This window comes from Parasteatoda tepidariorum, chromosome 2 (assembly GCF_043381705.1).
Source record: "Parasteatoda tepidariorum isolate YZ-2023 chromosome 2, CAS_Ptep_4.0, whole genome shotgun sequence".
NCBI classification, from domain to species: Eukaryota; Metazoa; Arthropoda; class Arachnida; order Araneae; family Theridiidae; genus Parasteatoda; species Parasteatoda tepidariorum.
Genome location: NC_092205.1, coordinates 15,965,038 through 15,983,184, shown reverse-complemented (window position 1 = coordinate 15,983,184; position 18,147 = coordinate 15,965,038). Strand labels below are relative to the sequence as shown.

The 18,147-nt window shown below is 31.7% G+C and overlaps 1 protein-coding gene across 1 annotated transcript in view; it reads left to right on the top strand.

The window, feature by feature from the left end:
- The first annotated feature begins 17,374 nt into the window (after positions 1–17,374).
- LOC107441570 (uncharacterized) overlaps positions 17,375–18,147 on the top strand; it is a 26,516-nt gene continuing 25,743 nt past the window's right edge. Inside the window, exon 1 of the mRNA XM_016054882.3 lies at positions 17,375–17,512. Within this exon, the coding sequence (XP_015910368.2) occupies positions 17,473–17,512 (40 nt within the window). The 5' untranslated portion in view covers positions 17,375–17,472. The remainder of the gene's footprint in view (positions 17,513–18,147) is intronic.

Here is an 18,147-nt window from a genome sequence, read left to right as displayed (position 1 = left end):
TTTTACAGCATATATGCAAAAAAAAATCCATACTTTTTACTTAAAAATGGCCACTTAAAAAACAAAAATAAATTAATAATAATTTTTTGCTAGTTTCATAAGTTTTTAAGCATAATTAAACAAATAAACTAGTTTTTAAAATTTTTTTAACTTGTTTTTAAAAAAAGTTGTGGAAACTAGTCGGATATCTTAAGACGTAAATAAAGTGAAAGCGCAAAATTGTACTTTTTGGACATAAAATGATTATAACTTTTAAACTATAAGTACGATTGTCTTGAGATTGATCGCAATCAATTCAGCATGAAAAGTTACATAAAAAATGTAATTTTTATGGTTAGACAATATAAAAAGTATACCTAAGTGCGAGTCAAGAGAGAGTACATAAAAACGCCTGTAATGTTGGTCTGTAATATTCTATTTTATTCAACTTAAAAAATATATCTAAAAGAATACGTCATTTATTCAAGATAAGCTTCTCTCCCCTTTTTACACCTTTCTCTTCTCTACTGTCACGTGATTTCGTGGGATTTTCATGCGCGGCATCCCTAGACCAATTCCAATAGATCCCGGACTATAGGATTTTACACTATTTAGACTATAGGATTTTAGACTCTTCGAAATTTTAATTCATTCAAATGTCACGTAACATTTTCCTTTCACTAAACTCTTCATTTCATTTTCTCATGGAAAACATGGAATCTTGTTAGTTTATTTATTTACTTTTTTTTTGCCTGTTGAAAATTTTATTCTAATGACAAACATATGAAGAAAAAGTTCATGATACAATAAAATTTCAATTAAAGCTACTTCAATTTTTTTAATTACTACTTTCTGTCTTTACTGATGACTTTACATTATTAGATTTAAAAAAAAAACATTTTTTTCGTAGTTCATCCTATCAAAAGGAAGATTAACTGTATCCCGTATCACTTGGTAGGATGTAATTACTCGAGGCAAACTTATAATAGTCAAAACTTACCATATCAAGTATTGGTACTCATCCCTTTTGAGGACCAGTAAAAAAAACCTCTCTCCGTAGTACATATAAATACTGTGGAGAGATATAAACTACAAGAATCGCCATAATACTAAAAGTGCCTACTACCAACGATGGTGTATATAATATTATGTAAATTTTTTAAACGAATCAGTTGTATTTCACCATTTATTTTTCTTGTTAGTAAATAACTCATTTTTAACTTAAATTAGTAATTATTACGAAAATTAAGCATTACTGGCGTCAGTAATAGTACGGTGATTATTTGCGGATCTCTTAAGCAAATAAATTCCTTTTTCTCTCTTAACATTGCTTTCTAGTACAAATGTTATTATTTTCATTTTAATTAAAACCTATGATTAGAATTAATTAAGCATTAACTAAGCATCATCATAAGCATCGTAATGATAGCATGGTGCTTCTGCATGGTGATTTTCTCCTCAATAACTTGGTATCGTTTCCCCATTAATAACGTTTCTCAGCACACAACTTATTATTCTTTATTTCAAATACCGTTTATTTTAAATTATATAATTTAATATGAAGACCCTTCTACGCAGAACTATAAGCAAAATAAGTACATAGTTTCAGAGAACTTTAGAAATACTAATTTTGTGACGCAGTCCGCCTATGCTACTAAGTTCACATTGTGTTCATTGAATTTATCTCTCCTAACGAATGAAAAATAATTAAATATCTAAGAACATACAATGAACTCCTTTTTTTAATGAGAACTGTAAGCAAGGAAGTATCACTGATGTAATCTCTAAAATACTTGGAAAAATAAACAGAATCATCTGCAATTTTATTTTTATGAATGGCATGTTCTAAACAAATGAAGAAAACGTGTCATCCGAATGATCTAAAGGTAATTTTTTTATATATATATTTTTATTTCATATCCGTCGTTGAACAGATAACCCAGTTTTGAGCTTACGACTACTGATGTTCAACTCTGTAGCCTTGTAATTTTGAACCCAATCCAGAAGGCAAGGGAACTCCTGGATCGAGTATTGGAAGAAATTTGCCATCGTGGAGGACTTTTTGATGAAGCAAACCCGCATTTGCGTTACATGGAGAGGAAGACCACGAGAACCTCCCTAGGTTAGCCACGGCAAGGGGACTCTAACTCATGATCCGTCTACCACTGAGGATATTTCACGTCAGCTCTGTGGTCGGTGCAAGCCGGATGCGGAATTCGTATCGACAGGGATTCGAACCCGGTTCGCCTCCTTGGAAGGCGGACGCTATCCCCTGAGCCATCGCTGCTCGAAGGTAATTTTTTAAACGATTTTTAGTATCGGACCATTTTTATCGCTGTCATAACGCTAACATAAACGGTTATGAAGTTATAAGAGAGATACACACACGCACATAAAATCTCTTCATTTAATTATTATAGATTTATTTATAACAATTATTCGAGGAGAATATGCATTTTTTTTTTTTTTGGTTTTTAGATGTCTTCAATGAATAGAGAATATGTCAATAGCTTTCATTGGAAGTATCTAATGCAACCCTTCATTGCATATTCATAGTTCAATATAAGAATATAAAAAGTTGGGTTTAGAATTCGAGTGGAAATAATTTCGGCAAAATGGATTTTGACATGCGAATAGGCAATAAAAACGAAGAGAGATTGATAGACACGCCATTCACTACGTGCTCAAGCAAAACTATACTACTATTTGGTTTAAATGCCTCTGCAGATTTAGAAAGTGAAAAACAATCTCGGATTTATGGAGGAATTTGGAAAGTTATACGTTTAGCGATAGAACTAGAAATGTCGCTGAAAAGCTGAATTTCAATATTTGCTTTTTCCTTATCAGTTTTGTTAGAAATGCTCCTTTTTTTTATAAAATTAGATTTAGCAATTTTATGAAATATATTGATGTCGGATGTGATACATCGAAAAAAAAAAACTTAAACTGCATTTTTGTAACTGTAAACTGTATCTTTGTAACTGTAAACTGTATTTTGTAACTGTCTGTATTTTGTAAACTGTATTTTAAAATTGTATTTTTTAAGCTTTTATATTGTTACGATATTTTTAAAAGGAGTCATTTTTGGAATGTAGAGAAATAAAAAAAATTCTAAAAAAATATTCGGCAATTTCCTGTGGGGTGTAAAAAGAGGGTCAAAGAAATGTCAGAAGAGAATATTCTTATTTACGGGTAGTCCAGCAACGATTACAAAGATACTAGAACTCATGAAACCACAACAAAATTTTTTTAAAACAATATTTTACTGAAATAAAAAAAACAGTTTTATAAAGAGGAGCATGCAAGTTTCAATATATTAGTGATAACTCCAAAACTAAAAGTTTGTAACGGATATAAACGAATTTTTTTTTAAANAGAATTATCGCTTTTGAACAGTCAAATAACTTAAATATTTTGAAGGTTATTAACTTTTTTTAAAAATTGCCAATTTGGCGACATTTTTCCACCTAGATAAAAATTATTAAAATCACTGCCTTATTCTCATTTTTTGTAAATGTTTATGAGCCCAGGTAATGCAGCAGTGGAGTAAGTATTTAAATATCAAAAGACGCTTTTCATTTTCAAACAACTGTGGCGTTCCTCCATTGACGTTTTGCGCCATTTTCTAAATAAACTTAAACAGCGCTGTCTTTAGATACACTAAACTTGACCTAACAGTCATGAGTAACAGTTGGAAACTCACAACAGTTATAAAAATAGCATATTATTCAATAATTTCATATTCAAATTGAGTAAATTCATATTCAAATTAAATATGAATTTAATCAAATTGAATATGAATCAATAAATTCATATTCAAAATTGCATATTATTGCAATAACTGCATATTGCGAAAAAGCATCAATTCATATGACAACGGAGCCTTCGAAAAATAACCTTAAAGCCTGATTTCTCTGGGTTTTTTTTATTGCTGGGTTTTCACAGAGTTTTTACAAAAAGAAATACAACTTTAATTTCTCATGAAATTCAATGTTTGTAAACAAAATATGTGAAGTGGCAATAGAAGTTGCGTAATATTATGCTACATTTACAAACGCCATAATTTTTTAATACTCCTTAAAAACTTTACATGCTCGTTTAATTTTTGACACAATCTTCACAAACATTTATATCAGCATAATACGAATTTGAACTACTAATCACGGTAGGGGAGAGTGGGGTCAATTGTAAAATTTTTTACTTAACTACTTTTAACTAACAAAAAATCCAATATATTATTAGTATTAATTGACAGACGAGTAAAGTATACTATCCTCTACTAGAAAAAAAATAAATACCTTATTTCAACTGTTATTATATTAGTTATTAACAATTTTTGACAGTCGTGCACTTGTTACAATTGTCCCCACTTACGGGGTCAATTGTAACAGTTCATAAATTCAACTAAAACATTGTTAATTATACATATTATCATAGCTGTGATATATTTTTTTATTGATCGAAATAGTAGTGATATTTTAGGAGTAAAAGTAATAATGAGCAGAGACCTAGAATCCGTTAATCCAAAAGCACTGCTGAAATTTCTTAAAACTTTTAAAGTGGGTTAATTGATTTTTTTTTTACAAATTGGGAATAATAGAACTACATCTGTCTCGCCTTAAATTTTTGAAAATTTTAATTTTATTGATTATATTTAATCAAGATAACAGACTATTCAACAAAGTTGTTTCAACGCCCTTATTTTTTGCAGAGGGATGTTCAAACTGATGTCTTAGTCTCTGCAAAAATTATGCCAGGAAGTAAATACACGAAGGTAACTTTATTCAATAAATATATTTACCAGTTTTATTTTGCTAAAGTTTCCACTATAATTCTGTGGGTTATAAAATATTTATTCTTTTTATTTTTCAAATAGATTAAAATCATACATTGTAGACAATGAAAGTAAATATATTATTTACATAAAAAATTTTCGTTACTTTTCTGAGTAGACATTTTTCGATTTTAGTTTAAATCCCTATTAAATCCCAAGTTTAAAATTGAGAATCAATTGACTAATAAATCAAAACTTCATAAGCCCTAAAGAAAGTATGATTATTTCGAATTTAAGCAAATTATGAAGTATTCGTGATTTAAAATAATTGCATTACGTTCTTCCCTAAATGATCCTGAAATATTTATCCTGGCAAAACAATTAACGAACTCGACAGTGATTAGAGAAATGCTAGAGAAATTATCGAATATTTGCGATCTAAGTGATCAATGCTTATTTATATCCTCCAAGAAATAAAGAACAGTGCAAAAAACAAAAACGGACCAACCTGAATAACTTTTGATCCGAATGATCTTATCTTCACGTTCTAGAACTCAATCTTAATGGTTTGAAGGGAGTGAGCGCAAATATGCTAATTAATTAATGCAGGAGGTATTTTAAGTTACGAAATCAGTCGCAAAAACGTACTTTACAGTCCCTGTGAAATCGAATTTTAAAAAAGTCGATTGTTGTTGTAGTTCATTTACGTCGCACTAGAGCTGCACAATGGGCTATTGGCGACGGTCTGGGAAACATCCCTGAGGAGGATCCAAAGACATGCCATCACAAATTCGATCCTCTGAAGAGGGGATGGCGCCCCGCATCGGTAGCCTGACGACCTACACGCGATGTCGAGCACTTTACGGTAGAACAGTTTAACGAGGACCAATGCCGCACACCCTCGATCCCTACGCTGACTAATCCGAGTGGTCACCCACTCGCACACTGACTGCTGCCAGTGATGCTTGACTTCGGTGATCTGCTACTGGGAACCGTGTCTTAACGATCAGTCCACTGAGGGACTTAAAAAAGTCGGATATTTAAAATTCAATTTCTCAGGAGCAACTCGACCGATTAGCATCAGACGTAGATCTTATTAACTCTCGGCCACCGGAGCATTCTCATTGCTTACGTCGATGGACCCGCGAAAGATTTGCACCCATCAAATTGGAAAAAATTTTTGCTTTTGAACTTTGTTCCTTTATTTAACTAACGTTAAAAGTAGTTGCCAGAAATTGTTACAAACTATTGTTGTTGTTTTTTTCGTGCCACACTACTCACTACACTACTGCTTTTAAAAAGTAGTGCACTACAAACTACGGGAAAAAATAGCGACTTCAGTAGTTTCGCTAGTGGTTGCGCGCTACTCCCGACCACCGCACTATACCAATGTTCTTTTACATTACTTAGTGTAAAGTAGCTGCCACCCAATTTGATATTCACTCACACTAAAACTGATAGTTACAATAGGACAAGATACACACAAGAGTCAGTAAAGTTTACTTTATGAGTTATATAGACTCATTCTTAAAATATAATGAGTCCAATCAAAACTCTGCGCAGCACAAAAAAAATCTTAAGACGAATTCGAACAAGGCTTTGCAAAATGGAAACGAATACATTAGAAAATCGCCGACCAGGTGGCGAAGTGGTTAGCGTGTCTGGCTGCGGAGCCATTGTCCGCGGGTTCGAATCCTGCTCAGGGCATGGATGTTTCTTTCTCTCTCTCTCTCTCTCTCTCTCTCTGTGTGTTCTATGTCCTTTCTCCTTTGTGTGAATGTGACCCGCCCTATAAACAGGTATGTGGTTGTGTGACGTGGGCGACGCTGCTCCACCGCAGTGGCTTCGCCACAGGTGTCCACTGGGTAACGAGGAAAGAGTAGCAGTTCTGGCATTCCTGTGGCCAATGGGACAATCCCCAAGTGCCTGCCCTTAAAAAAATAATAAAAAAAAACATACATTAGAAAATCTTTTCGTGCAGTCCCAGATAGCAAAATAAGGTTTATTTTCACTCAGCAAAAACCTTTTAATGTAAACCTAAAAAGGTTTTTATGCGATTTACGTGTAAACCTTCTAATCTTAAAACGACATCTGTGACGATATGGCCCGATTCTACGCACATTACCCTAATCCAAAACTTTAAAAAACAACCTTCTATATAAAAACCTGAAAATCGAGGTTGTCTTAGGGTTTTCAAGCATGAAAACATACTTCAATAAAGCTAGTCTTAAGATGAAAATAATCTAAAATCTAGGTAATTATAAGGTTTCTTTTCTCAACGTCTTGTATGCTCAGCTAAAATCCACCTTGTCATGAAATTTTAATGGACAATGCAATTTGATCCTATCGCTAGAGTGTGATGTCAGCTAAAATGTCATTATGAACCTAAGTGGCAATACTTTTTCAAAAAGTTTTAAAACTAATTTTTAATCCTTTAAGGATGAAAGGTTTGAACATGCGATATTTTTTCTTTATTGAAAAAAGGTTTTCATTACAAACATTTTCGTAACAATATAAAGAAAATTTCGACACAAGGTTGCCGTAAGCTTACATGCTTTCTGGAGTTAGTTTTCAGATATTTAAAAATTAAAATATAATTATATCTTTATCACACAATTAAATACATATCTAACGGCAAGTTGTTGTTTCTGTTGATGAATAACAGCTTTGAAAATAACAACATACTCTTTGCCAGATCATTCCAGATTGTGGTCAAACTACTCGTGATATTCAACTGGGATTTAAATACTTAACCCCTTAACGATCGGCTAATTTTCAAGAAAACGGTCATAAAAGTGTCTATTTTGCCAAATACACGTATTTGATAAGTGCTAGTATCTAGTTTAAAATAAACTTACTATTTACAATTACCTTAAAAATATCCTGGTACTGCTATATGGTGTGTAAAATGAGAAATAAAAATTTTTCTGGACAAAAGAAATGAATTAGTTTTATTCTTATTGGTGCATTACTACTGAACACTCCAGCCCGTCATTCTCACGGGAGCGAGAAGGAAGGAGTTAAAGAGGGCCAACATTCATGTTTTTGGAAGTGAAAATAATTCTGTCAGGGTGTGAAAGCGCAAGGGTTTGGTGTAAGATGATTCGATTTTAAGTGTTTACATTTAAATGACATCGTTTGAAACGGATATAAATGCTCGATTTGGCATCAACTCCCAAAGAAGTGTTCCTTCAAGCATTTTTTGTGTGGATCAACATTATATTCGAAGAGATATTTGAACCCGGTTCTTATAGTGAAGTGAAGGATCAATTGGCATACAAATAGCGCTCAAGGACCCTATATCCAGATCACAGGCCTGGTGCATAAAGCAAAAAGTAACAGTTAATCAAAAATTTTCAATTAAAAAACTAATCTTAGAAATGCAACGTGTAAACGGCATTATCACGATTTTTTAAACTTAAATTCTGAAATTTAAAATCCTGATATAGTTACCGATTTTTACAGAATCACTGAATTATATCACCGAATTTACTATTTATTATGTGTATTTTTTCACATAATAAATATTATTTAGAGTATGATGCCTATTATTATGCTTATTATATAAAGTATTTATTGAAAAATATTATATTTAACATTTTAATAAATTATGATTAAAAAAAACCATTAAACACCTGTCACTTTTTTGCGTTAAAGGTAAAATCTCCCGAACACGGCTCACTTCCAAACAATAGTTTTCCAATTATTTGCAATTATTTAGATCTGAAAGATTATCATTGAAATTTTTTTAATTTAAAAAAATCACTTACTGATACATTTTTGAATCTGAATGAAAATAAAAAATTTCTTCAAACTTCTTTTTTTGAATTTATATTTCAGTACAAATTTAATTCCGATAATCGAACGGATTTTTTTGTTAATTATTAGACTGTTTTTTAATAATGAAAAATACCAAAAGATATTTTTGCTTGTATTTATAGAGTCTGGAAAAGAATATGTATAAGGGACACCAGTGTCCCATCTGTGTCAAAAGGTTGATGATCGATATTAGATTTTTGGGCTACCCTAATATAAAAAAGTTGAATTCCTTATTCAATTATACCACTTTTAAATTATAAATAAATCTCATTGAAAAACACATTAATTGAAGACGTGAAGAAGACGTAAACTAAAATCAAACGATACAAAATATTTTAGTTTATCAATTTTTTACCAAGCAATCTTTGAAACTAATCATTTCTAATAAATGAAATCTGCTGACAATTTATAGTTTTATTTTATAACCGTCGTTAAAAAGTCGACCTAATTTTGGATTTACGATTACTAATGCTCCACATAGAGATGTTGTATGATGGAACCCAAACTAGAAGACAAGGGAACTCCTGTATCAAGTATTGGGAGAAATTCGCCTTCGTGGAAGACTTTTTGATGGCACTAACACGCATTTGCGTTACATGGAGAAGAAAACCACTAAAAATTCCCACCCTTAACCTGACGACAAGGAAGCTTTAACCCACGATCCGTCCACCACTGGGGATATTTTCTGTGAGCCCTGTGGTTGGTGCTCTCTGGGGGCGGAATTCGTATCGACCAGCCATCGCTGGGATTCGAACCCGCTGCACCTCATTGGGAGACGAGCACTCCATCTCCTGAGCTACTATGACTCATTGACAATTATAGAGAAAGGTATTCTAAAAATGGTGGGGTATGGGAAAGAAACTGATATAGAAATAAAATGTTTGAAGTTGAAATTAAATTCATTCACCAATTTTATATTTTAAATTAATATCCTATTTACTATTGCATATGAGAACGTTTTAACTATCTGCCTCTGTCTAATGATTATATACCATTAACGATGATTGTATTTATGCCACATAGGAATAAAATACTTTTCCGTATGTGATTGTGTGTGTACTTGGCGTTTCTTCCTACTTCATTCCAATACATTTTAAAAACTGTAATCTCTCTCAATTGATTTTAAACAACCCAAAATTTTGTGTGAAAAAGCACGTTATTTAAAATTATCCCCAAATCCAGCGTTTATATATACTTTAAAGAGTATAGTTAAATCTTAGTGCCATTAATGTTAGATGCTTACAAGAAGATCACATGCACCATTATAAACTATTTTCACTTACAAACACGCCAATATTGGCGAACTTTGGATATCGTCAGTAAATTGTTTACAACCGAACATGGAATAGCGCGAGTTTGTTGTTGTTTTGCCGCTTCTTTACAATCACTTAAGCAAAAATTCCCCGTTATAAAATGCAAGAATGTATTTAATTATGTAATAGAGATATTTTACTTTTTGTGGCAGTTGCATTAAATAGTTTCCATTTCTATCCGTTTCTGATCAGTTAAACCTAATTGGAATTCGTTCTCTCTGAAGCTAATTTTGACATACAAACTAATTACATTTTAAGACTTAGTGTTTGTTTTTCCTAAACTAGCTATTCTTACTTTATCTGACATCATAAAAATTACTAACTCACTAACTCACTTGTGTAACATATCTTGCTGTTATTTTGAATGTTAGTGTTACGGAATACCAAAATGGTGGTAGCTACTTTACACAAACTAGTGCAAAAAACATTTTTGGTGTCTGACTACACCGAAACTATCCCTGGTGTAGTGAAACACAAAGAATAATGTTGTAACTACACCACTTAAATGTAAAGTAGTTTCCACCATTTTTGGTGTTGAAATACAGTAAAAAATTTTATGGTGTGCAAATTAATAGAAAAAAAATTGAACTTGTGTTGTGTTTTGAAATTTTTTTTCTCAAATTGTCTATTTATGTAAAAATATAAAATTTCCTAATCATTTCAAATTTTTTCATTTTAGATTTTCCTTGTGATTTGAATATACGAAAAAAGTTTTTGGCATATTTTTTATTCATTATATTCTATTTTTATTGATAAATTCTGCATTAAACAAAGAAATAAATTATTACCTTATTGACGCTTTACCGTATTTATTCTTCTAATAGTTTAAAAGGATTAATGAAGCCTGGTATCCAAATAAATAGGAATTTAAGAAAAAAGAACACGACGTTCTTAAAGAATTAACATCTAGGGATTTTATAAATCGAATTATAAAAATAAAAAATAAAACATTAAACTTAAAAACCTAACTGGTAGTTGAAATTTTTACCGAAGCGTGGCGCTGAAATAGTTTTGAACAAGAGTGAAAAAAAAGGTGGCCTAGCATTAAAATGGTAACTTTTTATACATTTATTTGTGGTAACTATTTACTTATTTTCTTAATATAAGTTAAGTTAAACAAAATAAATTGTCCAAAAAGCTCACGAGACGCTTTTTTGTCGTAGATAAAATCAAATGAAATTTTTAAATTAAAATATTTTTTTTTCCCTTTTTTAAAATTAAAATAATAGAGTAAAAAAATATTTATTTAATATTTTTACTTTTTTTAAAGTTAAATTAGTTATGAATTCTCAGCATTAAAACATTAACGGTTCTAAATTAACATTAAGCGTTTTTTTTATTCTAATTTTTAAATTAAAATAAAATATAAGAAATATTTGATTCAATGTTTTTACTTTTAATAAAAATAAACTATTTATAAACTGTAAGTTATTAAAATTAAACAATACATAAAGTATTTTTACTAAAACTATTACGTAAATTAATTATTAAAAGTTAAAACTTTCTTAATTAAACGAAAAAAATTAACCTTTAAAGCATTTAATTTTCTAAATCAACATTCAGCTTTTTTACATTCTATTTTATTTTCATTCTTAATTATTTTTTTTTATTAAATTTAAATTAGGAGTTTGAAATGAAATTATGAGTTTACGACTTGATATGTAATATAAGCAAAAACTTTTATTAAAACTAATGCATACATTGATTATTAATTTAATGTTAATTGATTTAAGATTTTTAACTAGCGAAGTTTGGTCCACTCTGACATCCGTATCTGTTAAGGGAAAGTCTGGCCAAGGTTGGCCAAGAGCTACAACGAAGTTCAGTGTTTGTTAATTGCAGCGAGGAATGCTACAGCCAAAGAATACACATAAGGGGAGAAGGCTACCTTCCGTAGGGAAAATGTAAACTAGCCCTGCAAGGTTTGGTGTGGTCCCTGCGTATAAAGGAAAAAACAACGCACGCAGCAGAAGTTCTTGAGACTAGTTTCCAACCACTACTAAGGTTGGGGAAAAGAAGAAAAGTTTTGTCTTTTTATTTATTTTTGCTTTGTTCTGCATTTTACACTATTGATAAACGGTACTGTACTGTAAATAAAGATATTCCTGTGAGGACACATTAATATTATTCTTGTTTAAATCTGCTCATGTGACACACACATTCTCTCTCTATCCCTAGTGAACTGGTCTAAACGCCGCCATCTGGCGGTCATGAGTAGAAATGGTTAGTTAAGTTATTGAACTCCTTATGAATTGACTATGTTTTCCTTCCGTCTCCCTTTTGTAATTATAGTATCTGTTTGTAATTTTGTGTGTAACTTAACCTTACAACATTAAAATACTGTTACAGTAAAAGGGCTGATTTACTTTAACCCACTACCACCGGAGACACGTATTTTGACAAAGAAAGGAAGGATAAAATTGACGGTGCTAGTAGTAGCGTAACCAACCATACATGTAAAGTAGCCAAACAATCTGTTCACAGGTGACGTACCTCCTGACAGTTACTTTACTTCTTATGCGCATGCGCTGGATCTTAGTACATAGGATGCTCTGTTAAATTTGAGTATGTTGCTCAACCTGTATGTTGTTTTTCTGGTATAGCAAACCGTACCAAGCAGTTCCACTCTTTATTTACGTATTCTAAGAGCTTCTCCTTTCTATATTTTCTTGTGACAATAAGCCGAGTTTCAAGGGTTACTGATTCCAAAAGGCTTCGTGAGAGAAAACTGTTTACAGGCGTCCCTTGACTTCTACCAAAAGAAGAGTCGGTTAATGCAGAGATTGGATCAGAGTGGTTCTGCCCACTGTTAAGGCCCATTTCTGTCGGACCAGTGATTGGAAAAATATTATTTTTGTAGTTTACAACAACTACTTTGTTACAAATGTAGTTAACTACAACTACTTTTTTTTTAAATATAATAACTGCAAACTACTTTAGAATTTATTAACCACTTCACTATTTTATAGAGACAAATTTTACTGGAGAAATTAATTTTCACCTGTATAATTTACACTGCAGGAGAAATTAATTTACACATCATGTTCAAAATGGTTTTGAATAAAAAAATTTTGGATTATATTAAACATGGGGAATTATTTAAAAATATTTATTCATGTTTACATGAGCCAGTTGTTATTCTAAAGATTTTTTTTTTCGAATTGTTCATGTAGTCTTCAACATTTTATGCCCTTTTCGACAGCGAATATTAAATTTAAGAAATGTTAGGGAATTATCAAATGCTTGTCATTTCATTTCGCAATTCTTGTAAACTCACAGTCACAAGGGCATTTGAAATTGCGTCCTTTGACAGACCCGCGAAAATTTGTACCCATCAAATTCGAAAAATTAGTTAAATTAAAACTCTGTTCATTTACTAAACTAACGTGAAAAGTAGTTGCCAGGAAACGCTACAAACTACTGTTTTTTTTTTTGTATCGCACTACTCACTACACAACTTCTTTTTTTAAAAAAAGTAGCACACTGCACTACAAACTACGAAAAAAAAGTTGCGACTACAGTAGTTTCACAACTTGTAGAGCCCTACTTCCGACCACTGATCTTTACGTTCTTTCAAATGGAGAGAACCAGGGACTCTCTACCTGTCATTATCTCGACCATTATGTACCATTATCTCCGCAAGGTTTGTTGACTTATGCAGGCATAATGCTGAATTCCTACACATTCATGTCTTTGAAAGAGGTACTATGATTGATCTGAGGTCTTGGAGCAGTACGTTTGTCTTTTCAGGGATACAGTGGGTACTGATTTCATTTTAATGGATGACACTGTGACGCCACACAGAGTGGACTATTTTCTGAAAAAAGAGATATTTGCTAAACGGATTGACCTTACAGAGCATGTCTGGAACACTTTGGAAAGGAACACAACGTATGTTACTCCCTCCTAGAACCATTCAATGTCTGAAAACAGCGTTACTGACAGAATGAGACAAACAGCCACAGGAACTCATAAACTGCATTATCTCCAGCATGAAATCACAGTGTGAGGACTGTATGTTTGTAAGAGGGGCCATACTTCTCCTTAAACCATTTTTGTTATTCAATTCTGTTACCATTCGTTGATACCATCTGATTTTGATCACGCATGATCATGCGTGTGTATTATAACTGTTGAATAATTATTATTTTTGTATTCTATCAACATGATGTTCAAACAAATGTTTTCTTTTAAATTTGTCCAGTAATTCTGGAGACAATTGACCTGATAAAAAATTCTCGTCATTTTGAACAGCAGTATATATATTATTCCACGTCTAACTGCAATGCAATGCGTACAATTGAATGGATTACACGTAATTTTATTTGAAGTGCATAAAATTGCCCCCAGGAAAAAAAATAATTCAACAATGTGTTTATTTGTACTTCTATTTAAGGAGTTGAATAAATTTATAAAAAATTTTATCAATTCGCAGAAAATAGGTTACATTGATAAAAGTGTGCCTTTCTTTTTCAAAAAAAATAAATAAATATTGAGTGCTTTCAAAACATGTCCGACATTTAGTTAATTCGATTCTTCTCTTTTTTGAATGATGCGAATGGAAGCACAGGATGCGTGAGTTCTCCCCATCCATAAATTCGAAATATTGCTTTGATCTTCAGACCCATTCTGTGCATCCAGGAAACGAGTGACATCACTTGAGATAGATTTGGAATTTGGATAGATTTTTCTGAATTTCCGCTTCATTAGTTTTATGTTCAAAAATTGAGAAACGCTTATTTTTCCTCAAGCGAGTTGTTGAGATTTTCAGAACTTAAAAAAAATATGTTTTTTATATGTTTATTTTTTTATGTATATAACCGTCGTTGAACAGTCGACCCAAATTTATGGGTTTACGATTACTAATGTTCAACTCCTTAGCCTGGAATTTTGAACCCAATCGAGAAAACAAGGAAACTCCTGGATCGAGTATTATTAGAAATTTGCCTTCGTGAAGGACTTTTTGATGGAGCTAACCCGCATTTGCGGGACATGGAGAGGAAGACCACGAGAACCTCCCACAGTCAGCCAGACGGCAAGAGCACTTTAACCCATGATCCGCCTACCACTGTCCCGTCAGTACTGTGGTCGACCCGATTCACCTCATTGGAAGGCGGACGCTCTATCCCCTGAGCCACTGTTCCAATTTGTTCGAAAATTATCACAGTTTTAAGTGCTCTTTAGTAATTTTTTTCTTTAAATAATAATTTTTTATATCTCTCCCACAGTTTTCATTTTATAAGCTCATCCTTGACTTAATGTTAAAGGTAACAAAAAAAAGGAATAAGTAAAAAATAAGAGAGAGTTTAGATGCTTCCCGATACTAATCTAAATATTAACATCGATTTTTTTAAAAATATCATGCGAATTATTATACGATCTAAGGTCATCCTTATATACACTGAAGAGTCATTACAAAATGACCACCTTCCATCTATAACAATGGGCTCGCCCAGGTTTTCATGGTTTCTAGCCCAAGAACAATGCTTTCATGGGGCACAATAGCTCCCATAATCTTCGTAGAACAATCCCTGACGTCTGTAAGCTACTTGAACATAGTTGCAGACCAGGTTCACCCATTTCACCCAATTTTAAACTTTACCTTCGGGACATTTTACAATGAAAGAGGATGGGACATCAGCAATTTTTGCTGGAAAATAAAAATTGCATTTAGGTTTTTACTCTTTTAAGAGTCAGAACAGTTATACTACCACTTATAAGTGTGAAAGATGTGGCAATAAAAGTTATCTTAATTCTTAAAAAGTAAATAATTACCTGTATTCTTCAATGCTTTTTATCTAACTATAAAAGATGAGTTGCGTTTGGAATACGATTGGAAGGTTTTGGGATGCGATTGGAAGGTTGTGATTCGGCTGCATTTCTTCAAATATTCGATACGTTTACAAGAATAAATGGCTTTATGAAGCAAAACTCACATTTTTTATATTCTTGAACTTTCTCGTCTAACTTTCAAGTAATCTAAGACTATTTAGTTTTCATAAAAAACACCTTTTTTAAAGCAAAATAACCACTTGGTTTTGGATAACTTTACAGATACTGATTGGGTGACGCCTGTCGCGTTCATTGAGTTTAATCTAACATAGTGAATAAGGAGTATGTTTCCTTTTTAGAACAAAACAGAATCATTAGTTTTTTATAAATAGCTAGTTCTAAACCAATGAGAAAATTAAATTTTTCAAACGTCTCTTCCGAGCAATATAATTGGAATGTTTTGAACAATTTTTGGAATCGGGTAATTAATTGCCTCGTGCTAACGCTGCCCAAGTTTCAAGAACAAACATTTCCGTTGTTTTAAGAGTAAGAAGCACAAACTCTTTATTTTTTTTATTATAGATTTAGCTTATGACTATTAATATTTTCTCCATTTTTCTTTTAAATTTCAGCACTGATATTGAGCAAATAAACAGGATGTTAGTCAAACACCACCTTAAATACATAAGTTTAAACTCCGCGTTAAAAATGAAGTAAAAACCTTTAATCAGCTAGTTAATAGTTCATCGAAGAAAACTAAACATGTTATCGAAACCAGATGATTCACTATTGAGAAGGGTGGGATTAAAAACATTAAAAAAACAGTTTTGGTACTTTATATCTCACCTTGACGTTGTTTCTAACAATCAAATTCACATCCTCTCAGGTTTGTCCAGCAATGGAAGTAGCTTTGATGTTTTTAATCTCGTCTTCAGTTTGGTTTCTTCAACACCCCTCTATACACATTATTCGACTCTTTGTCAAAAATGAAGTAAAAAAATATGCGCATTAAAGATTTGCAAAATAATATCAAAGCCATGAAATGTCAAACACGCTATCAAAGCCAGATGAATCATTACTTAGTACATCAAAACCAGATGAATCATTACTTAGTACATCAAAGCCAGATGAATCATTACTTCAAAACCAGTTCATTTGCTTTCAAGGTGATATGAATAATCGTCTTTTATCTCTTCTCAGTTTTTCAGGCAATGAAACCTGTTTTTATTCTACTCTTTCTCGTTAATGATTCGACAAGGGATTGATAAAGTTTTTGTTTTGCTTCACCATAAATATTAATTTTCGACTCTTCACGCGCATATTTTTCTTTGACTCTATTTCTGACAAAGATTCTAAAAAATATGGATTAAAGGGGGTGATTACTGAACACCCTGCATAATGATATAAATATACGTTGTTTGATCCCAACCCTACAACTTATTATTTTCAAAACATTGATTTAAATTCCGCTTTTCACTCTTTTTCATTTTATGAAGTTAAAAGTTTGTGGGTCTTTCTTTCCAAACAGACTGCACTCAATAAGTTTGTTAATTGAAGATTAAAAAATCATTCTAAATTTTTCAGAATAGCATTTTTAATACAATTCAGACGTAAAAATATTTGAACATGTGAAACAAGTGAAAGCATAACTAATTATAAAAATTGACCACCAGGGGGCCGTTTTAAGGGTCGTAAAAAGTTCGAAAGAGAGAGAAAAGGTATTTTTGAAAGGGAAGCGAACGAATGAGGATTGCGCTCTCAACTTCGGCTCTCTTTTCTCCTCATGGCACGTGAATTATTTCGAAAGGAATCTCTATGGTGAAAAAAGAATTTCTCTATCTGACCCTACCATTGGGTAAGGGACACATTTTCCACATTATTATCTTTCTTTTTTTCATTTTAGAAAGTTAAAAGTATTAAAAACACGAGATGAAATAGCCGACAAAAAGCACTTAAGTACTACGAGATCTGTAATAATTTCGTGAGTAATGATACTTCCACATGCGAATTGAATGTTGAATTTTAAATTGAATTGCGATCATCACTCTCTGTTAGAATTTATTGTAATATTGAGTAGGATAATTTCCGACTCCGCTTCAGTAATGGAGGAAGATTCCAGATTAATACTAGTGACTTTTTTTTAAAACAAATATGATAAGTATGAATATCCAGTATTTGAAATACTTGTAAGAAATATATAATTAAGAAATTTATAAAGAATAAAAATCAAATACGACATGGATATTCTTTTTTTTCAAAAAAACAACATATTTTTGCGTAATTAATAGAAATGCGCAAGAAATGTTGATATCATTATATTTTACTACTGAAATTTATTTCCAGGGTCAATTTTTTTATTGAATAAGTAATAAGTTGTGAGAAATTTTATCCTAAGAAAAACGAAAATATAATTTATTTTTTAAATAAATTCTTGACTTTATTTTATTATTACTTTATTTTATTTTACCTGTTAAAGCACAATATCATATA